The sequence below is a fragment of the Odontomachus brunneus genome, unplaced genomic scaffold, assembly GCF_010583005.1.
Source record: "Odontomachus brunneus isolate Ranch 3 - 2012 unplaced genomic scaffold, Obru_v1 Obru_scaffold_075, whole genome shotgun sequence".
Lineage (NCBI taxonomy): Eukaryota > Metazoa > Arthropoda > Insecta > Hymenoptera > Formicidae > Odontomachus > Odontomachus brunneus.
This window is the reverse complement of record NW_022639525.1, coordinates 1162868-1187203: the sequence shown is the minus strand read 5'-3', so window position 1 is coordinate 1187203 and position 24336 is coordinate 1162868. Positions and strand designations below refer to the sequence as shown.

Here is a 24336-nt window from a genome sequence, read left to right as displayed (position 1 = left end):
CTCTCTCTCTCTCATCCTTTGCGAACCGATAACGCACCACCAGTTTCCACGTCCGAGTACAAGTATCGATCGATCGTGCGATATTAAGGCCGGGAATCACCGGGAAGAATTTCAGTGAGAGAGAGGGAGGCGAGGGAATGAGAAGTCGAGGAAGTGAAAGAGGGTGAGGCAAGAGAGAAAGAGAGAGAGTCGCGAATGCAAACGACAGACGATTTACAGCCCGCGTTTTATTAGAGGCGCTATCAGTCTCTTTGGCAGCGGTGATTGAAGATCTCTACTGACGCGAGTTAATATCGAAGCGTTGTTAAAGATCAAGATGATAACGATCTGTCTATCCATCCGTCTGTCCGTCCGTCCGTTCATGTCGGAACGTTCCGATAACAGCCGCGCCGTCCGTTCCGCGTTCTGATCTGCGTTTAATCCACGTGGGAATCGAACAACGGCTCCTGCTTGTGCCCGCTTGCGTAATAGTCACGTATCGAACGTGTTATCGGACCGATTAGCGCGACGAACGATAGATTTGAATCCGTCACCGTCGGCACAGCTTTCCTTCTTCTTTTCCTCCGCCCCTATCCTGCTCGCAGCCCACGCAGGAGAAACGCGACGAATCGCCCGATTAATCCAGCTGAGAAAGCAGTCGGGCGTTTGCTAATTGAGTTCCGCATTAAATCTCCAAGGGTGAGGAACGTACGTGAAAAGCGCGTGCCGGAAATTGCGCGATGTTGCTTATTGCAAAAATTATTTCTCCCTCGCTCGTTATTATTCAAGACAAGTCACTCGCTTTAAGTCGCCAATATCGAGGGAAATCTTGACATAGAAAGAAAGAGAGAGAAAGAAGAAGAAGAAGCGAAGCGTGAAACGCAATTTTTTCCGGCGATTTGGAATTCGTTAAATGTAGGAACGCTTGTGAGACGTGAAATCTGTTTTTTCTAGTTGTATCAGGTTGTATTTTTTGCCTTTGAGTAGGAAAAATATAAATATATATTGAGCGAAAAATGTTTGGATTGTACTATAATCATATAGAGAAATAATTACTATAAATTATGATCTAGACAACCATTTTTTAATCAATTGTACTATAATTTTATAATAATAATAATAATATTATATGCGTGTTACTACTATTATCTTCATGTTGAAACAATCAAAAAATATAGTTAGGATCAAATTGGGCCTAATAATAATAAAAATGAAAAACGGACGTATAATATAGTAAATATTTCTTTATATGATTATAGTTACAAATATCAAACATTTTTCTTTCAGTATACATTTCAGTATACATTTATTTCAGTATACAGATGTGTTTTTAAGTAATGTAAAATATTTTAGGAATTGATTTTTTATTATTTTATGAAGAAAAGTTCATATCAATTTATGATCTCAAAGTCCTCGTTTTCAAAGATATACAGAGTATCAAAAATTGTATATAGTATTTTGCAGAAACTAGCAAATAAATTTTTTATTAGTGCCGTATTACAACTGGAAAACATATCTAGTTAAAAAAATGGAACTTTTAAAGTAGATAATTAAAATAGATATCTGAAATAAATTTAGAATATAGATTATGTATATCCTGCATTTATATAAAATCAGACTCATTAAAATATTGAAACACAAATATCTTCTAAACTAATAGTTTTATCGATACCTGTTAAAAATACTTTTTTGCAATTAATGCAACAATATAAATCTGTAAAAAGATTTTATTCCATCCATGATATATTCATACATTCCATATATGTACCATACATTCCATAGTATATAAATCTGTGAGGTAATAATGCACTACCTGAATTCCGTTTCTATGCAATTGACTTTTTACAAAACAGTGACTACACTGAAAGAAAAAAATTAATCTAATTAAAATTATAGTTACTTTGAAGTCCAATAGTATTTTTCTTTTTAGTAAAATAGTTTTTAGCAATAACAGACATATAAGATTATTATAACTATTAAAATTTGATAAAAAAATAATTTTCTTCGTTATGATTTATAGTAATTATTTTTCTAGGTGATCATAGTTACAAATATCAAATATTTTTTTCTCAGTGTATAAGTAAAAAATGAAGGTAATACCCTGCGTATTTATTTACTTAAGGTTGATAAAGAAATCTTTTTTCGTTTAGAAGTTATTAAGAAAAATGGTAATTTCATAGAATTCATTGGTAATACATTGTACTTGCGAAACGAAGCTCTTGAAGCTATATGTTGATATGTATTTTTCTTCATAAAATAACTTCAAAATTTTATTCTTAAAATATTGGACAGCATTTAAAAAACACCCAATAACGCAACGTTGAAGGGAAAAGGAACGAAATTCTAGTGCAGCATTAGTTCAGCTAAAAGGAACAGACTTCTGAGCATACGACCGCTTTGTGTAACCGCACATGCGTCCGTATATAATTGTATGTTCGATATGAAATCTGTGTCATCTCGGCACGCGTGTCTGCGAATCTCCTTTCTGTCTCTTCCACGAATCAACTTCGACACAAGATACGTTCATTCTGACGTCGCAGAGGAGAAGCTAAATTTACTCTTTATTGTTTCTCGATAGAGGAACTGATATACGTGACATTTTCCTCGCGTGACGCATCGATGCATGAATATCATTCAAGTTTATTAGAATCGCTGTCGCAAAAACGGCCAGCAGTCGCGATAAAACGCGATACTGCGATATTATAATATTACAAAAATGTTACGAGTACCCTCATTATTCGTGTTTGAATCAGCCGACTCTGAAGTATACTTGTGTACTATACATTGCAACTCACTAAGAACCAACGTGGTGACGAACGTGGGAAACGACTTTCTGCTGTAGATCCATAAGTTACGGACGGCCTACACAGTTTTTTCCAAGCTCTTTCCCGTATCGATTAGATAGTATAAATTCTGGGTATTCGAATATTCCAGGTAACCGAATCTCTTTCGGGTATTACTCCGTTACCCAAATATATAGTTCTTCATTCTTATTATCATTTCTTCTTACTTATTCTACTACATATCCTACTTTTTATTTATTCTACTGTATATATAAATTATTCTATGCATAAAAGTATTAGCCCACCAATGACAAGGCTCAATTTCTGGAACGTTAATCACAAAGTGGGATACGTACTCCACAATTTTTTTCAGCAATTCGGTCTTGCTATTAAAATTAAAATTTTATATTTTTACCGCGTTCAAATAATTAAAATTAATTAGAATATCAATTTTATTTATTAAAAATACATTATTATATAAGCAAAACACCACAATTTTTAGACTTACAAACAAATTTTCAGTTTTGTGAATTTTCTTCTCTTCTTTTTACGACAAATATAAATGTTTGACTAAACTGAAGTGGGTTAATGGGTAATCACAAAAATTAGAATAACTAAATAAACACAATAGATTCATATGAATGTTGGAACTTTGAAGAATATCTCAATATAAGCTGAAGCTGCTTACCTGTGACCTGCAGACGTTCACAAGGTGGGAGAGGGATAACGACTTTTTGAGAGCCAAAACAGAAACTCAACTGAAAGCTGTTAAGAACTTGGAGCCATATTTATCATTACTGTCACTGTTATTAAACAAAATGTACCGCTTGGAATACGGTCATACTCCACCTCGTTATTCCTGGGTTAAGATAAGATTAACAAACAGCAGATCTTCTAAGGAATATTTAGGAGTTATACTTAGAATATGTTAAAAGAAAATATGACATTTTAATTTCGTTAATATACTTAACATTTGTATATTTTAATATCTACGTACATCAATACCTTAATATTTATATTAACGCAGATCGACAAGAAGAATATATTTATACAAAGGTAAACATATGAGATGCTATTCGAAAGAAAGGTTTTCGTGAGACTCCAAGTATTTGGATACTTGAATATCCAGTTATTCTTATTGTTATTTCTTTCTATTGATTAGTATTTATTACTATTATATATATATATATATATATATATATATATATATATATATATATATATAATATTTCTTATTTTTAATTTATTATTTATAAGTTAGTCTATATAAAAGTATTACTATATGCATAAAAATATTACTAAAGTAAAGTCAACAAAAAATATATATTTTATAAAAAATATTCTTTGTTAAGTTTATATTAATAGCTTTCTATACAGATTGTCGAGGGGTATATATTTATGTGAAGACAAATACATATAATGTCATTAAAAAAATTTTCTTTAAGTTCAAGTATCTGAGTATCACACTTATGAAATTGGTTACACGTGCGTGTAGTTATTATCCAGTTATTCCAGTTAATATACAGTGTGTCCCACAACTGGTAGAACACCCGTTAGGGGTAGGTAGGGGATGAAATTTGGAACTGAAAGTTCCTCTTTCATTTTTGGATCCAATAATTAGTTACTGAGATATTAAGTAATTAATTCTGCCAATCCCTTAACGCCCCGAGTGAGTGCTCAGAACCGTATGACGCCGTGGACTCCTCAGGTGCCTTGTTTTTCTCCTCTTTTTTGTATCACAGAGGAATAAATATGGATGAGTGAGTGAGTGGGTGTTTGGATGGGTGCCTGACCGGGGCTAGAGGTGGCAAGTTTTCAATGTGTGGGTGTAATGTATGGGTGTTTTTGTATGCGGTTATGAGTGCATGTATAATTTGAATGTTTTTGGTGCGAGTGGGCAGAGTGCTTGCACTTTATGTACCGCAGGTACGTAAGAAGGAGAGCATATATGATACATTTCCTTCGAGTGCGCGGATGACTTGAATGTTTTCTGTATGTCGATGACGTAGCGTATAGCCTTCACGGCTGAAGAAGTAAAGCGCGGCATCCTATGGGTTTCGGGCTTCACACTAACTGTATGTCGATGATTGAGTATCGTGAATAATTTTAGTGTGTGTGCACAAAAAGAGGAGAAAAACGGACAAGCAGGACCATTGAGGAACGGTGTACTACGTTCCTGAGCGCTCACTCAAAGCGCTAAGGGATTGGCAAACTTAATTAATTAATATTTCATTAACTAATTGTCGGATCCAAAAATGTAAGAGGAACTTTCAATTCCAAATTGCACCCCCTAATTACTCTTAACGGGTGTTCTACCAGTTGTGGAACACTCTGTATAGTTATATTCTTATTGTTCTAGTTTACAGGGCGTCTCAGACTTCTCTGCAATTTTTGTGGGAACGTAGAACGGATTGAAGTGAACACAAAAGTCTTATACCGTTTTACGATATTTGCAATAACAGTCGAGATATTAATTAAAGAAGATTGGTGAATGATAACGCGCGATATGATAGATGAGCTGTAATGGCGATATATGCTGTTGTATGCTCGTACATTAAGTCAAATTGAATAAAAAAAACTCTCTTTTCCTTTATTATTTTGTAAATAGTAGATTTTTAATTATTACTGAAAAAAAATGTTACATGATTATACGCGATAATGCACAAATCTTCTTTAATTAATATCTAAAAATCATTTGCAAAATGATACAGGACTTTTTTGTTTAGTTTGACCTAATATACAAGTATACAACGGCAGACGGCGTCATTACAGCTCATATTATATCGCGCGTAATTATTCACCAATCTTATCTAATTAATATCTTGACTATTATCGCAAAATGGTATGGGCTTTCACCTCAATCCGTTCTACGTTCCCACAAAAATTGTGGAGGAAAGTCTGGGACACCCTGTATATCCAATTCAAGATTGGATACCCATGCAGAAATGTCTAGTCTATATTGACAGTATAAATATCAATCTCTTTTTTAGTAGAAAAATATTTTTAGTAGAAAAATGTTTACATTATCATCGCGCGAGCACACGATTGCGCGTCTCTCGTACGATTCAATGTCCACATAAATATGCAAATTCGCGACGACCGCGACCGGTCGGCAGCACGGATTCTCTACTTCATCTCCCGACGAATATGCGAACTTTTTCGGACGAACTTTTATGATGACGGCAACAACGACGGGCGATGAGGATGCTGGCAACGGGTCCCCGGTTCGTTTACGAGCGGTTTAGCAGAGAAAATCTCGCGGAAACCCCGTTGACAGAGCCACATGCGGTTGATGCGTGCGTATCCACCGTGGCGACGCCCCATAAACGCTTAACCGCATCCCGCGGATTTAGCCCGAGGCATCCCCTTGCCTGCCTAGAAGCAAGCAGCACGGCTTATGGGAGAACTTTCGTCCAGAAGTGTCCCTCGTATGTGCGGATATCCCTCACTCTCTCATTATTCCAGTCTGCCCGCATTGAGAAAAAAGTGTCTAATATCTGTAACTATAATAGCATAGTGAAAGAATTAAGCCTGACCTCTACAATGTGCTTTTTCTGTTTCTTTTCTTTTATCTCTTTTTGACTTAAGTCTAGAAGAAGAGAGAACAAGAAACACTAAGCAAAGAACACGTTGAAGATCAGGCTTTATGGTCAAGAAAATCATGTTTCTCGTGTTATTTATCAATGATAATAACCTTACATGTATAAGAGAGACTAAGTTTGATTGGTTAAAGAGGTATGCCGGTCATGTGCTTTGGTTATGTACTTATCCTAAGAGAGGAACAGGAAAACAAAATCGTAAAATATTCCTTTTAGGGGAAGAGGGAGACATATATACTTTTTTCCTAAAATTTCATCGGAATAATATCATAAAATTTCAAATCGGAATAATATCAGTTGGGAAATAGAAGAAAATAGGTTTAGGAGCAACCATAAGTATATTTTCGAGCGTCTTAAAATTCAATATTTTTCACCGTGAATAAATAAATTTAAGCGACGTGTTCTTAATTAAAACAAAGCTTCCTGCAACTGTATGATACACTATTTTGGGTAAAAAGGCAATTTTCATTCATAAAATGATGGAAATCGAGCATATTTTACGGACAAAGTAAAGTTGGCCACTATTTAAAGATTGGCAGAGCTATGGAACTTTGTCTTACAAAGATTTCGGAACTATTAATCAGAATATATTGTTGTGTCCGTGCTTCTGATCGATCTTCCGAAAGGCGAGTGCGCGGCGAAGAGCGCAACAATATATCTTATGTGTAGTTTTTTACCTTCTAAATTGATAGCTTTTTATCAAAACTTAACTTAACCCCCTATCAAGACAAGATGACCACGTTGCAGCATATTCATATTTCAATTATTACAGAACAAAATATACGATTTATATAATTGTTGCAGATAAAAGAGCAAGATTATCTTCATCATGTCTCTATAATCAATCGCAACAGTTATTTATCTGAGAAGTTATAACTTCGAAATTCTGAAAAATGTGCCATCTGACCCTGGTCTTCTCTCTTTATGCTGCTATTATTATTTTTAAAAATGAATGTATACAGAAAAAGAAAACATTCTAGTTTTGAAAATATTTTTTTTAAATATAAATCTTAAAAAAAGATTACATAGCGTTAAACAAAGATAAGTTACTTGCAGTAGTACATTTTATTTGATTCAACAAAAATATATATCCTTATTATTAAAAAATAATTTCCATGAATGGAAGACACAAAATATTAAATTGCACGAATATGATGTTTTCAAATGTCGAATAAATATATCATTATCACCAAAATAATCACATATTGTATTTCTTATAAGATTATTATAATATTAAAGTAAAATTAACATATAATATGAAACTCAAGACTTTTTAAATTTTCTAACAAAATTATATATCGTTACTTATATATGAAACAATAATTGTTAATTTGAGTATATTAGTTTTAAGTGGATATTAATCCTTTTTCTGTGTAATTTTAATAAGATTAACTATTTTTTCTTTTAATACATCTGTCTATTCTATTTATTGCTCGCAAAAAATGTCGAATGACATTTATCTATAAGGGTCAAGATCAAACTATCTCTTGATGAACGATCGAAGGAAATGGAAAAAAGAAGTGAATTTGAGAGACGCCGCGAGATGAAACTCGCGAAACGTTCAAAGTGCCAGATAATCCGATAAGGAAGCAATTTACTTCTTATTCGACGTAAAATATGCAGCGACATTTATCCATTCACGACAGCATCGTATAATCTATAACATTTCACCGGCTACCATAGTCACGAATGACTCCGACCTTGCCATTAGTTTCCCTAAAAATCACTCTGTAACGAGTACATCCTTTTCAGAACGAATCTGCGCGAGAGTGTTTCTTGATGAAGGCGGAAATCAAGTGAAACGGAGCGACTCGCTCGCGGACCGACCGGAAGTTAGGTTCACGACGAAGTACCGGAAATCCATTATCCGGACGTAAAAGTTTGGCAAAACGACACAACCCACGGCTTTCTTGCGATTCTCTTTCTTTCTTTGCGACAAAGTAGATCGACAAATGGATCCAACGTCGTAATTAGCGGATCGTAAATCATGTAACGTTTCGCGTAGTTGTGTGACGCGCGCATACTGAAAGAAAGAAATGGTTAATCTAGTTAAAATTATAATTATTATAATTATTATAATTTTTTATTTTCCGGTTTAGTCTACTTAGTCTAGTACGCTGTTCTCTTCACATGTTGTAGCGTATTGTTGCGTTCCGAAACTAACATTTCTATCTCAGGTTTCGAAAGTTTCGAATCACAAAAATAGTGTGAGGTTTCGAGTTCTCGAAACTTGAAACTTTTTAAAATTTCGAAAGATTCTAAGATTTCGAGTATCTCATCCCTAGTTTTTAGTAGTTCCAGTCTTTTAGTGGAATAGTCAGTAAATTTCATATCTTACTAACAAACATAGTAAGTCTTGTTAGAAATGCAGCAACAGTATATTATTTTAACAGTGTACATTTCCGTTTTTAAAATATAAGCAGTATATATAAAATAAAAGAATAGTGGATTATATAGTTTCTCTTCTTTCTTCTAGTCAGAGTTAGAACTAAAGCATAATGATCCTGATTGGTCTGCATTCTATTCGTCATTTTTAGAAATGACGTGAGTAGGAGTGAGTAGAAAACTCTAATAAGTAAGAGAAAAACTCTGAAATTGAAATGACAAAGAACTATATCTATAGCTTTTCTCTCACTCACTCACTCGCTCATTTATTTACTCACTTTCTCCCTATAAATGGCAGACGATATTCTAATTTTGACTCGAGGAACTTTAATGAATCGCTGCAGAATGTCGATCTATTCCCGGCTACAAAATCCTATAGTAATTTTTTCTATAAAACTCTTTCTCAGAGTAGCGCAAATATTTTATATTGTTTTGCTCTTCTACAAAAAATAGCAGCAAAAATAAATATACAAGGTTATTATCACTAGTGTATCATTGATATTGTAGTAGTTATTATCACTAACACTATTTGTGACTATAATCCCATGATATAGCTATCATTACTAATATTACTTGTGACTATAATTGCGTACACTAAGAGTCGAATGTTCCAACTTCTTGGTAAGTTAACTGATAGTTAAATCATATGTGTGCTTTTGTCTAAGTTGGAAGAGAAACAAAGACAGACATATGATTTAATCATCAGTTAACTTACCAAAAAGTTGGAACAACCAGTCCTAAGAGGAAATAATAGTTGATCCAACTAAAATTATTGTTTTTTTGGTTACAGCCATATTTTTGGTTACTCTAATACGAGAATAATAGTAATAACATAAATATAAAGTTATTATAACATTATAGTAAATTTTAGTAAAAAATTGTTTTTTACTATAATTTATAATAATTATTTCTTTATGCGGTTATAGTTACAAATACTAAAGTATTTTTTTCTCAGCGTGTTGTAACTATCATTACTAAAACTATTTGTGACTATAATTGCATAGTGAAGTAATTATAGGGAAAGAAATGATTATAAACATCTTACTATGCAATTGGTCACAAAGAACTAGAAATATTTTTCTTGATACACACACGTGCATACTCACTTATGCTCATAGAGATATTAGAAAACGTCACGATATTCTGAGAAAATAAGGAATGAGAGGAGGATGGACGGGAGGGTGGCACGTCGCCCCCCGAAGGGTGAGAAGGACGCCCCGTGGGCGCGCGGCGACGGCGGCGACGGCGGCGGATCTGCCGAAAGCTCGGCCATACGTACAGGCAGGCGTCGACGCACACACGTATAAAGGCCGGCGTCGCGGCGCCCTCGGCGTCATTCCCGCGCAGACACCAAAGCCACGGTGCCCGGTCGGCGTCGGTGACTCACGGAGGAGCCGTATCGCATCCTCGCAGTCACGTGAAAACGCACGCACGCACGTACGTACGTACGTACGGACGAGCAAACGGACGGAAGAAAGGAAGAGAGGAAGGAAGAAACGCTGTCTCGCACACTCACGGAAAATCTTATCCTCATCGGAAAGCGAAGAAAATAAAAGAAAAAGAAAGCAAACACGCGTATGAGGAGCGACGCCCGTTTCTGCCGCAGCATCTTCTCCACGTCTCTCTTTTTTTGGCACCTGCCTGTCCGGCAGAACCGCAGGATCGTGCCGAGAATTCCTCAGCAACAGGTGAGCAGTCGAACCGTTCGTCCGCGTCTTCTGTTCGCGCGCATTACCCTTTCTTCGCGTTCTTTTGTCTTCATTACCCCTACGTGGTGTCATCCTGTTTTGTCTCCTTCCTGCTCTCGTTGCGATTACTTGCGGCACAGTTGTACTTCTCTACGCGACTGGCGACAGTTCTGTTCCTTCTTTTCGCCTCGGCTGTCCTTCATTTGACATTACGCGGTAATCGGTTTGGAGTTTCACCTGTCCAGTGTTTTCATAACCTATTTTTATCCTGAGTGATTTCGAGCTAAATGCTCAAAATTGAACTGAACGACGGAAAAAAAACTTCGAACTTTGAGTGGCGATACGTTGCGGATCCTATGAAATGTGTACATCAATAGTGGGTGACGTGAACGCGAAAAGAGCTCGTCGAGTGCGATCGAATTGTCATGTATTTCAGATAGTAGTGAACGCGCCTTATGTTCTTCGTATACACACATGCGATTTTATTAATGTCTGGACATTTACTAGATATTCTGGACTAGCCGTGTCTCTTTCTACATATACATTCATCATAACTGTCGAGTATCCGAGGAATCGGGGACGATGTTCGAAAACAGCCGCGATAGTTTGACAGTTTGAGGTTCAGTTTGTGTAAGATAACGTTTCGTTCGCGTTATGAATAATCAGCAGAAAGATGAAGAATAGGTAGAACCGTTACAAAAAGAAGAAGAGTGAGGGGACTGAAAAAGTAAGTCTATTATTCTTTCACGTAATTACGCGTAACGTATGAGCGACCGGAAAATATTAACTTACGCGAACTAAACTTTAAATTGTCAGATTATCGTGGCTTCTTTCGAATATTGTTCCCGTTGTTATTGAATATTGATTTTTTGGGTACTCTACAGTCACGATGTACGAATACATACGTAGAAAGAAACACGGTTAGCCAAAATACCTAGTTATTCTAAACTGAGATTACATTCCAAAACGTCCTTCTTGATGAAAATTTTACTCAATATAGTTATATACACTCAGTTATATACTCAATATACACGTTATATATACTATAGAGTATTGAATAAAATTTTCCTCAAAAAGGACGTTTTAGAATGCAATCCTAGTAAATATATTCGAGCATTATTGAAGTCTCATGTACACGATGGTTCACATTGCACCTTTCTTCTTTGATGCGTGAGGCACCTCATCGCAGTCCTCATCACGGCTCACTTCTCATCCCGTCTTTCCGGGTTAAATTTCTTTTCAATCTCTCCCAAGCCGATTATACATCCCAGTCTGTTAGATATTTATTCGTACAAGAGCGGACATTATTGGATTTAACGACATTATTTTTAAAATTTCATACGGAACGGCTCCATTAAAAAGATTAATTCGATCGGTAGGAAATAGATGATATGCTGCGAGTGATGACATTACGCTGCTTTGAAACCGCGAAGAGCATTTCGATCGAGCAACTCGCATTGGGTGCCCTTAAATCTCAATGAGCGTCAGTTCTTTGACGTCAGCTTGTTACTTGCAGGCATTTCTTTTAAGATAGTAGCAACAGGTGAGCATGTTTTAAGAGCTCCAACTTTTAACGAGATCGTTACGCGAAGTTTTTTTTACATCTTGGTCGTGTTACGTTAATTATGGTAACTTGTTTCAACGTACACAGAGTAAATGAAGGAGAGTCAGAAATTTAATACTAATAAATGATTATTTAGCCAGTGATAATTAATGTTGTTCAATAAATTTATTACTCGTACGAGTAATAATATTACTATTTATTACTGGCCAATTTATTACAGCCAGTAATACTTTTCTATAGGGGAAGCGCATACTTATACTTTAATTTAATTTCTTATACAACAAAAAAACAGTTTAGTTAAATAATGTTTCTAAATTTTCACTAAATTTAATTAAATAATTTACTAGTGAAAAATAGTGCAAAATCTAAACAAAAAAAAATAAATGTATATACATTGACAGCCAAATGTGTTGTCCGCTATTTTTTGTGTCAGTATCGAAGTGCATCGTCTTGCCCAATGAGAGAATTTGTTTTCCAGTTAAAGAATTCTCCCATAGAACCGGACTGACGTGTTTCAGGAGTCACATAAAAAATAGTAAACAACAAATTTAGCTGCGTATAGTATAGCGTATAGTGTGTATAGTCGCAGACAAAAAAATCGTCCGTAATTTTCGAGGTGAGTTTGTTAATTTTCTATTTTATCCATTAAGAGAGTTTCTCTATTAGAAAATGAATTCTCCCATTGGACACAATGGATGCTTTCTAGAACTCACGTAAAAAAATAGCAGACAATCTATCTGACTGTGAATGTACATTAAGTTTTAACAAAATCTTAGCATTTGTTACGTCACAATTAAATGTGACATGATTTCTAATCGTTTGCATCATGTTTAGATATAACGATATGATATGTCAAACTGTCAAAATGTCAGATTGGCCGAATAATATCAACAGTCACAATGTATATGCGCATATTTTGACATGATGGGGCCGAAGAGAAATCACTAGTGAATTGTAATGTACACTGAAAAAAGACTGCTAATTATTACAAAATGTATTTACAGAATTTAAGTAAATCTAGTCTAATATCAAATATGATAATAATAATCAAATACATAATAGATTTGATGTACGAAAGACTTTTAATCACAGTTAAATGAACTAAAGATTTAGTAATAGTTACCAAATATTTAACACTTATTACTAAGTATTTGATGACTATTATCGAATATTTGGTAAGTGTTATGAAATCATTCAATTCTGTTTGGAAATATTTGGTAACTATTGATATTTATCTTGTTAAGGCAACGAAATATTTGCTGACTATCAACTGTACTTATATTAATATATATCACTTACTGATATTCGTCGTATATCGACGAATATCGATTATTGTTGAGTTGTTTCCAATATTTGCTAGTAAATATGGCATTGCCAGGTTTCTTGATACTTATAAGGATATATTATAAGCGTGAGTACAAATATATCGTTGTAGCTCGTAAAACTCAACACACTGAAAAAAAAGATTACAACGATTTGTTAATAATTGTCCAGCCTGTGTTATAGGTACTAAAATTTAGTACATCAAATTATCGTAATCTTTTTTTTCAGTGTAGTTCCTGTTCATGAGCTAAAACATCGGGTGAGAGGGTCTGAGAAAGCATGGGCGATAGGCGAACTATACTATAGGAAACTATAGATAACTGCTATAAGAAACTATACAGACAGATAAAAACGTGGATATAAAAAAATAAAAAAAAATTCTTAAAATAATATGATGAGGTTTTTTAAATAAAATAAAAAAATTACCTAAAACAATTTTCATCTTGGCTTTAATAATAGTTATCAAGTACCTCATTTTCTATTACCAAGATTTGGTATTAACTTCCAGAATCTAATTTAATGATCTAAATGTATAGTTCAAACAACTAAATCTTAGTTCTGACAAAACTATATATTTGCTTTATATAATTAAATTATTTCCTAATTATTACTTTATACTTGGCCCGCATTATTAGACTGAATAATTTAATAACTACCAAATTTTGGTATTTATTACGAAATCCTTCTTTCAGTGTAGCAAATGTTGAGGTTTTATTAAAGCTTGATGAATGTGTGTGTGTGTGTGTGTGTGTTATGTTCACGATAATATCCGAACACAAAAGTAATAAAAGTTACCAAAAATGGCGCTCAACGCAGCTGCCACGTTATCGCGTGTTTCATATCGTGTGTTTCATCTTTTTATAAGTTTCGCCGGGTTTAATATCTTCTCGCAATTTATTATTCCCACGAATCGCTGCGTTCGACATATCGAGAGGAAAATATGCTACATTATAGTATCGTATACATGCTAAATTATAGAAACGACAAAATTACAACACGAATCAATATAAATTTCGCCGAAACTTTGCATAATAGCTATTGTTTTAACTGTTATTTCCACCATCGTTGTTTCCTATACAGTTTACAGTTTCGATACGATATTTATCTTTTATAAAAGATAAATATCGACTGCAGCTTTTATAAAGTCTCTTTCCATAAATAATTACGATTGCGTGGGTTATTCGTCGTGAGTGTAAAGCGTAATCGCAGAGACCAATATGGATATTTTAGATTCATTCGTATTCAGAGCCCATTGTTTCTTATAATTCCGACCAAGAACTCGCTATCGCCTTTTGTCACGTTCCTCTCGATGATGAGAGCTGCAGAAAACAATTCCCGCGAAAAGCCAACCGCGAGATTCCTTTTTGACCGGGAAAAGGCGAGAAACGAAAACTTCACCGATAATCTAGCGGCGTTGTGATCGCGTAACTTCCTGTAGCGCGAAGTTCAGTTCGAGAAGATTTACGTGATTTGCATTTTATCGCGGAAAATTATGCTCCAATCTTCATTAATTCACAATTAAAAATGCATGTAGTCATTTGCAAAATGACTTTCTTTCAGTTTGATCTATTCTTTTAAGATAAATCAGTAAAAATGTTTCTTCAATCAGTGAAAGGAGTATTTCACCGGCAAGTAAATGATTTATTGATTTTCAGTGAAAACACTCCCACCTTATCCACCTTTCCATCTTATGTCTCATTGATTTTAATCAGTGGAAGTAAGATTTTACTGTAAAATATGTAGTATACAAGTGTGTTGTACTTTGTACTAAATTCAGCTTTTTATAGCGATGGAATTAATGACATGTGATTTGCATGCAATGATACTATTTGTAATTACAAACTATATCAATAATAGGAACAATCGCCACTATCAACTGATTCTTTCAACGAAATTTTACTGATTGCAGTACTATACTTATAACTAAGCCATCAGTTATAAGTATAGCATTTCAATGAAAAATACATTGATTGTACTTTGGAAAGTAATATATAAGCACACGACGGCAGACATCGTTGTCATAGCTACTATATCGCGCGTAATCGTTTATCAATCTTTTTTGTTCAACTAGAACACCACATAGCGCGCGCTTCACGCCATTTTAGCCTCTTCGTTGTACTATTTATAATTTATATTACAATACTCGTTTTTACAAATTATATTCCCAACAAATACAATGTTACATATAACATACATGTTAGTTGTAATTTCCTATTCAATAATGTAACTGTTATATAATACGTATATTATATAACAGTTATATTGTTTGTTGAGTAAGAAATTACAACTAACATGTATGTTACATATAACATTGTGTTTGCTGGGATTACAATAAATATCAAATTTATATGACGCAAACAACACAACCTGATCTGTCACCGCGGCTAACAGCTGCAAGCGGCACGAATTCAACTGCGACGGAATCGAGACAATCGAGACGGTTGAGACGACCAATTAGCATCGCGGAAAAGAGGCTTCACCCACTTCGATACATTCGAGATTTAGTTAACACGCATTTTTCTGATAGAACTAGCACGCTACGCGCGCGCTTTCCATCTCCTTTTTTAATATTTCATTACACTTTAATTACGTCGCGAAAAACTCACACACAAACCTATAATCTGCATTGTCTCTCCCAGTCTATCCCTCCCTGTCTCTCCTTGCCTATCCTATCTCTTCCTGTCTCTCCCTGTCTTTCCCTGTCTCTCCCTGTCTCTCCCTGTCTCTCCCTATTTCTCCCTGTCTCTCTCTGTCTCTCCCTATTTTTCCCTGTCTTCCCCTTCTCTCCCTGTCACGCCCTGTCCTTCTCTGTCTCTCCCCGTCTCTCTCTGTTTCTCCCTGTCTCTCTCTATCTCCCCCTGTCTTTTCCCGTCTTTTCCGATCTCTCTCTGCCTTTCCCTGTCTTTCCCTGTCTCTCCCCATCTCTCCCCATCTCACCCCGTCTATCCCTACCTCTCCCTCTCTCTCTGTCTGTTTCTATCTCTCCCTGTCTCTCCCTATCTCTCCCTGTCTCACCCTGCCTCTGTCTGTCTCTCCCCATATCTCTCTGTCTTTCCCTGTCTCTCTCTGTCTCTCCCTGTAATCTGCATTGTCTCTTCCAGTCTCTCATTGTCTCCCTCTGTTTCTATTTTTCCCTGTCTTCCCTTTCTCTCCCTGTCACGCCATGTCTTTCCCTGTCCTTCTCTGTCTCTCCCTGTCTCTCTCTCTGTTTCTCTCTGTCTCTTCCTATCTCCCCCTGTCTTTCCCCGTCTCTTCCGATCTCTCCCTGCCTTTCCCTGTCTCTCTCCATCTCTCCCCATCTCACCCCGTCTATCCCGTCTCTCCATACCTTTCCCTCTCTCTCTGTCTGTTCCTGTCTCTCCCTGCCTCTGCCTGTCTCTTCCCATATCTCTCTCTCTCCCTGTAATCTAATTGTCTCTCTGCTGTAATCTAATTGTCTCTCCCAGTCTCTCACTGTCTCTCTCTGCCTCTCCTTGCCTCTCCTATCTCTCCCTGTCTCTCCCTGTCTCTCCCTGTCTCTCCCTGTCTCTCCTTGTCTCTCCCTGTCTCCCCCTGTCTCTCATACACAAACCTGTAATCTGCATTCACATTCAAGTAAAACCATGGACGTAGTATACATGGATACGGCCAGAAAAGTGAAGCCAACATGTAGAAAGAGACCATAGACATAATATATATAGACTCCGCATACCGTCAGAAAAGAGAAGCCAATATGTGCAGCCCCTCTGTTCTCTATCTCTTTCTGTACAGACAAAGTGTGCAATAAGATTTAAGTAAGACTTTTACTTGCCTGTCTAGTCGGAGTGTTGTTGTGCTCTATAATATTATGGAAACGAGAAATGTATGCACGCGCAACAAAAAGTGACAAAATAGGAAGAGAACTATAGCCCTTCTATTCTCGCCCTCTTTCTAGTTGTTCTCAGTCTCTCTCTGCCTCTCCCTGTCTGTCCTGTCTCTTTCTGTCTCTCCCTGTCTCTCCCTCTCTCCCTGCCTCTCCTTGTAATCTGCATTGTCTCTCCCTGCCGCTCCTGTCTCACCCTGTCTCTGTCTATCTCTTCCTGTCTTTCCTTGTCTTTTCCCGTCTCTTTCTGTCTCTTCCTGTCTTCCCTGTCTTTTCCAGTTTCTCCCTGTCTTTCCCTGACTCTCCCCGTCTGTTCCTGTTCCTCCCTGTCTCACCCTGTCTGTCCTTGTCTTTCCCCGTCTCTCCCTGTAATCTACATTGTCTCTCCCTATCTCTCCCTGCCTCTCCTGTCTCTCCCTGTCTCTTTCTGTCTCTCCCTGTCTCTCTTTGTCTCTTTCTGTTTCTCCCTATCTCTCCTTATCTCTCCCTGTCTTTCCCTGTCTCTGCCTGTCTCACCCTGTCTTTCTCTGTCTTTCCCTGCTTCTTCCCATCTCTCTCCGTTTCTCCCTGCCTCTCCTGTCTTTCCCTGTCTCTCTCTGTCTCTCATACATAAACCTGTAATCTGTACTTACATTCGAGCACAACCATGGACGTAGTATACATGGACCCTGCAAACGGTCAGAAAAGTGAACCCGACATGTAGAAAGAGACCATAGACATAATATACATAGTCTCATATGCATAATTATTAAATGAATTTTAATACGGTTAAATGTTTTCATGTTCCTTTATTCTCTCCCATTCTCTCTTATTTTCTCTAATTCTCCTTTATTCTCTATCATTCACTACTATTCTCTCATATTCTTATTCTCCCTCGTTATAACCCTGTTCTCGTAATACGCACAAACTGTTACTCGACTCCGCCACGATGACAGCCCGGCACGACACGAAGCAGACCTCAACGCACAGCCAATCGGTATCGCGGAAAAGAGGCAACAATGCCAGCGATAATATCGATAACCAATCAACTTCGGAACGTAACATCTCCTTTTTACTATTTGGATAAGTGAAAATTTTACGTAGTTATTTGCGAAATGGTATAGGAATTTTGTGTTCAATTTGATGAGTTTTATCTGTATACCGCGATTGCATAATGAATTGTCGTATAGCTTGTATACAGACCTATAATGAAATATATTAGTTATTTCCGCGTTTTTGGATATTAGAAATATTTTCACGAAATTGTATTTCTGCAGTTATCATCTACATTGTTTTAATAAAAAATTTATCGACAGAAATTTATCAAACTTTAGAATATGAAGAGGGCTTCAGACCTAAACGATCGTTAATACGACAGAATACCTTGTAAGTCAATCGGTGAAAGAAATGAAAACGGAAAGCAATATGCCGAAATCTTGCTTATTATCGAGCCTCTAAAATATTTAAAAGAACATGAACATACTCTAAAGTATAACCAGTATTTTCGTCATCAAAGTTCTATATTTATGATTCAGTTATAGATTTATGGTTCAGTTATAAGTATAGCACTGTAATCAGTAAAATCTCGTCGAAAAGATTAGTTAATAGTAGTCACTGTTGCAATTATTAATGCAATTTGCAAATACATACAGTGTCATCACAGACAAAACGCATGAAAACGGTTTATTTTATCGCCGTAAACGCAAAAAGTTAAATTTGATACAAAATATAACAAACTTGTGCACTATAGATTTTGCAGTGAAATCTTATATTCATTAGTCAAAATCAGATATAAGACGAATAGTAAAAATAAGAAGAAGTAAGAAAATTAGTAAAATAGGAGTGTTTCCACTGAAAATTAGTAAACATTCATTGATTATTAGTAAAATACTTTTTTTTACTGATTTAATTAAAAACATTTTTATTACACTTTAGTTCACTTTAAAAAAATAAGTAGGGGAGAGTTGTTGAAATCCTACCAGTTTCTTAAATCATATCTCATTAATTTTTTTATTATTATTGAATATGAACGACATATAACGGTGAATACGAAATAAATGAGCAATGAGAAATATAAAGAAAAATGTTTCAGATTATATCTTATTATATGCATGTATATGTTACAAATATTAAAAAAAAATAAGTATAATTGATGAGATAAAATTTAAAAGACTAGTTCGACTTGGGTAATTTTCTTATATCCATCGCAACAGTTGATAATTGCTGCTTATATCGAAAATATTATCTGAAAAAACTTGTCAAACACATGCATGTCCAAGCATTCAAAAGATTAATTTTCCTTGACTCGTATGTTGGTCTCTTAGACCGACGAGCTACAAAATCGATACTTCCCCAGAACTACAATATAAACGTTATTGTGTGCGAGCATTTCACCCGGAAACTAAAGTTTATACTACACAAAAATAATTTTTAATATATTTTAACAATATATTGTCTGATCAAAGTATGATTATATTTGCGCGATTATCTTGTTAATTTCGCTCTCTTATTGTTATGATTTTTAAAGGTAATGACTTACTCTTTTGGTTTTCACGCATCTTGCTGTTAATCTGCTCACAACGGATTTTAACTTTTAGTTTCTTAGATTCCTACGCAAGATAATTTCTTTTAGATTCCTAGCAAGATAGTACGTATTATAAATCAGAAGCGAAAGAATATCACAGCGTATTATAAATCGAAATCGAAAACATATTTGTACATATCCTAGAACATAAAAACTATTAAAGACAGCAACATAGTTATGAACAAATACAAGTAGCACAAAAAAATATCCATTACATCTCTCTTGAAAAAATTTCGTAAATAAATAGTTATAGCGATTTTTGGTTTTTATAATCATTTTCAACATTTTCAATATTTTCAGAAATCATTCTTATTTTGCGTCACTAAAGTTATCGTCGTAATCTCTCCGCTTTGTGTATTAAAAAGTCACGCGAATCGAGGAAAGTTAAAGAGCGAAATTTTTCGTACCCTTAATGTAAATTAAGTATCGTATAAATCCTTTAAAAAAGACAGTTTTTACTCTTACCTCGTCGGTGCCACACGCAAGGATTTCGCGCAAGCACGAGTTGTATAAATTTCTATCGTGCCCAGCTCGACGGCCATTGCCGTTTGTTACAATTTTAAATATTTCGCGAGGGATAGCCAATTCTTCTCTTTCTCTCTTGCTTCGGCTGATGAGGTTACTTGACACTCGTCCTCGCAATCCGGTGTTCCCTTGAGAACGATCCTTCTTCGCCGCTGAGAGAACGCGATGTTTCAGTGACGGTGCTCCGCACCGTGAAAACGAAGACCCTGACTGAATGCTGACACCCGCGAGTAATGTGGAGCTTACTTGGCGGGAGAATCGGAGATTAAGGCGCAGCCGCCATTGTCGTTAGCGCGGCACAGTATGAGCGATTATCGTATTACTGGGAAGTAATACGAGAAAAGAATCGACGCGCATCAATCAATCCGCATTAATATGATGGCGTTTGCAGAATTTGAAAGCGCTTTAGAAATATAAAACATAAGAAACGAATTTTGGAGGCATTCGCGAGTAGCGTTGAATTGAATGATTAACCCTTTGAATAGCTACGTATTTCCGTTATCGTCGAAGTAATAGATAAGGCCTTTAGTATTTTCCTCGATTTTTCGACTCTTGGAGTGCTTGAAAAAAATCTCCAAAAATTATTGAGACTATCTTTACCGTACTTTTCTAGTTGAAAATCACATAGCTTTTATGTGGAAAAAAACGTTGCTAAAATAAATGTCTCAGTAAGTAAACTTTGTCTCAATCGATCGAAATTTTAATATATTTGTATCTAATATTTTTAAAAAGGAGCCTTTTAGAAATTTTGTTAAAAGATATATTTTTTTATGTCAATTTGTAATATTATTTAACGATTATTCAACCATTGAGTTTGTATTATTCAGTAAGCAGCATATGACTCATTTTTCAATTTAATTACTGATATAACCAGCATTATCTAATATATATATATATATATTTTTTTTTTTTTTTTTTTTTTTTAACAAGAATGCTCCGAAAAATGAGCGCTTCTTAGAATGACCTGAACTTTGGTTGCCATTCGGAGGGTTAAGTTATGCGTGAGAAACACGAGGAAACGAGACGATTTCGGAGTCACTGCGGAAAATTCATGCGTGGAGAACGAGGAACTCGTACCGGGTATACTACATCTTCCCCGAAGAGACATGGGGGGTTATCGTTTGTCCCGTCTCGAATTTCATCTTTTATAGGCACGGGTAGATTATTGGATGCTGTTTCGTCTGACCTTGGTAACGTCCTCTCTCTTCTTACGATCTACATAAGCTGGCACGTTGAGCGAGACGACAGACTGAGACAGTGATGTGGAGCAGCGTAACAATGTAGTTTCAGACCTTATTATGCGTTTAATTACATCGCTATCGCGACGAGAACACTAACCTTTTACTAGGTTCTACGTAAATTATCGTTTGCAGGATGCGACGACTCTATAAATAGCGCGGAACCGCTTGCATTGTGAGAAAATTGATATTACGATTGTAAAAGAAGGTCTTTTGTACACGCAGAAAATCTTGCTTGAAAAATTTTTTATAATACTAAAGCCATTTTTATTAATAATCTTTTGTCGTCTTTCAAACAATAATTTGATCCTATATTGATAGAATGATTCATCTTTTAAGACAATTCATTCATCGACTCATTATCGCACTTTGTCAGCATTTTGGATCTATGTACCAGGTGAACCGTGCTATAACCGATCTAAATAGATCAAGCAGCATGTTGAGCTAACAACTATTACTGTCTTGAATATCTTTGAAACAAAAAACAAATATAACTTTAAAATCTTCGAAGCTACTTCTCTCTGAATAAACTATCATAAGAAGCTTTTCTTTTTTTAAATAGAACAGTTTTAAAAATCTGAAGATCACATTTTTTGTTTCTTGCTTCAAGGATATTCAAGATGGCAATAGTTATTGTGACTCATTCTATACAGGAAAGATATATTCAGTATTGGAATTCTTTTCACACTCGTTTTGAAGCAATTGAAAAAAGTTTCATATACTTCTTGGAAAAAATTACTTCTATTTGTAGAAAGAGAAAGAGAGAGAATTGATTTTTTTCTCCTAAAATTTCTCATACTTTCTTGAAATTTTGTTTATATTATGAATATATCCTAGCCGGACAACACTGCTATGGTATTTCTTTGATTAAAACAAATGTTTATATCTTTGAGAAAAATTTTGTGTGTGTGTGTGAGCAGAGAGAACATTATAGTTTTTTTTTCATATAAATTCTCTTCAATTTTACTATATTTTATTATATTTTTAGTAAAGTAGGAATAGACTGTCAGTATGGTCCATCTTGCTAATAAACATAGTAAATTTCGCTAGAAATATAGCAAAATTTTTAATAGCACATTTCATAGTTCCTAAAATATAAATAATATAAATAGTATATAACGTAATAATATAATAATATAAATAGTATATAAATATAAATAGCAATTATGAAATGAAAGGATAGTCAATTATAACAGAATGTCGGTTTATTTCTTGGCTACAAAATTTTACATTAATTTTATCATAAAATTCTTTCCGTGTAGAAGAAATATCACAATATGCATACGAATTGCACCCATAGTACTTTATGGCGCGCAAGTTATAATTTTTAACGAAAAAGAAATAGAGAGAGATGAAATTATTATTCTTAATTGTAAAAAATGGATTACACAGATCGACCAGTTATGAAATTGACACCGGAAAAGCGGATGTAGGTGAAAAAAGTAATCTCAGCGGATGAGCGTGCGTTTAATAGGGGCGTCGGGCGATGAAGATGAGTGAAACGACGGAAAGAGGGTGGAATAAAAAGAAAGGAGCGAGCGAGCCGCTCCGTCAGACGGAGGCTATTAGACGGCGGTTATTGCCGGACTTGTTTGCAGCTCATAAGTCGCTACTTGCCTCGGCTGTTCCGCATTGCTTATTAGCTCCTCGCCTTGAGGCCGACGCATTATTTCGCGCGAATGAAATCCGAAACTGTGCTCAACCGGGGTCGTTGCACGGCTCCGGGGAGAGACCCCGCGCCAGCTGCGACGAAATGTAGTGCATTCTCGTAAAGTTGTCGTAGCTTTCAAGCGCAGCTTTACGATACCCGCTTACGAACGGCGAGTTCGCGCGTCACCGGGCCATGGTGAATTAGAGTAACGCTTACGTTCGTGAACTCGAACACGTTTCGCGGGTGTTAAGACGTGCGCCCTCGAGAACGTTCACGCGCGATCCACTTTGTCGCAGTTTATTCGAAATTCGCTAAAAGATGTTAATTTGTTGACTACGATATAGCACGAATAAAGTGACGGGAAAAGAGAGAGAGAGAAAGAGAGAGAGAAACGGGAAAAGAGAGAGCAATGGAGAGAAAGAGAATAGAGTATTTTTTTATTTCTTCCGTATCCATATTCCATATCTTTGTTCGGAGTTTAGATAAATATGGTACCGTGTCATTTATGTAACAGAAAATAGATATATTTACTATATTTACAGCTTTTCTTTTGCACTGAGAAAAATGCGTTTAATATTTTTAACTACAAATTACATTTAGGAATTATAGTTAGGAAATCCATTTTTGTAATAAGTGATAATAACCTCATATAGTTAATATTACTGTTTTATCAGAATATAAAGATTATTTATTTTATTAGGATATAAAGATTATAATTTTATTAGGATATAAAGATTAAAGATATATATGATTGGAATCTAAAATGGCTGAGAACAGAATATGATTAATCTCAATCAAATTAAAGTCATTTTCGACGCCAGCTATATTTTATTGCTGTTCTAAAAAAAGCAATAGTAGCAATTATAAGATTATCATCTTATTAACATTATAGCAATACTTACTCCAAAAATGGTTATCTTGACTATAATTTCTTTATACAATTGATTATTATAATCATAAATGTCAAGAACTTCTTTCTCAGTGTATAATTCATAATGAAATTAACAATCTCTTAGTGCACATTTTTGCGCAAATAAAAGTCTCAAGAATTATTATTAGGACCTTAACTTAGTTTCCGCCCGCAAATGTTAGATGGCAATGCAAACAGTTCTAGTAGTCATTACTAACGAAACAGGTAGTTTGTGATTAATTTCGACATTTCTCGATAACATTCAGTCAGCATACACAATTATTTTC

General features: G+C 35.4%; 1 protein-coding gene across 1 annotated transcript in view; it reads left to right on the top strand.

Moving 5' to 3' along the window:
* The first annotated feature begins 10065 nt into the window (after window positions 1-10065).
* Window positions 10066-24336, top strand: part of LOC116847213 (allatostatin A) — a 45346-nt gene continuing 31075 nt past the window's right edge. The window contains exon 1 of the mRNA XM_032821963.1: window positions 10066-10434. Coding sequence (XP_032677854.1) covers window positions 10324-10434 — 111 coding nt within the window. The 5' untranslated portion in view covers window positions 10066-10323. The remainder of the gene's footprint in view (window positions 10435-24336) is intronic.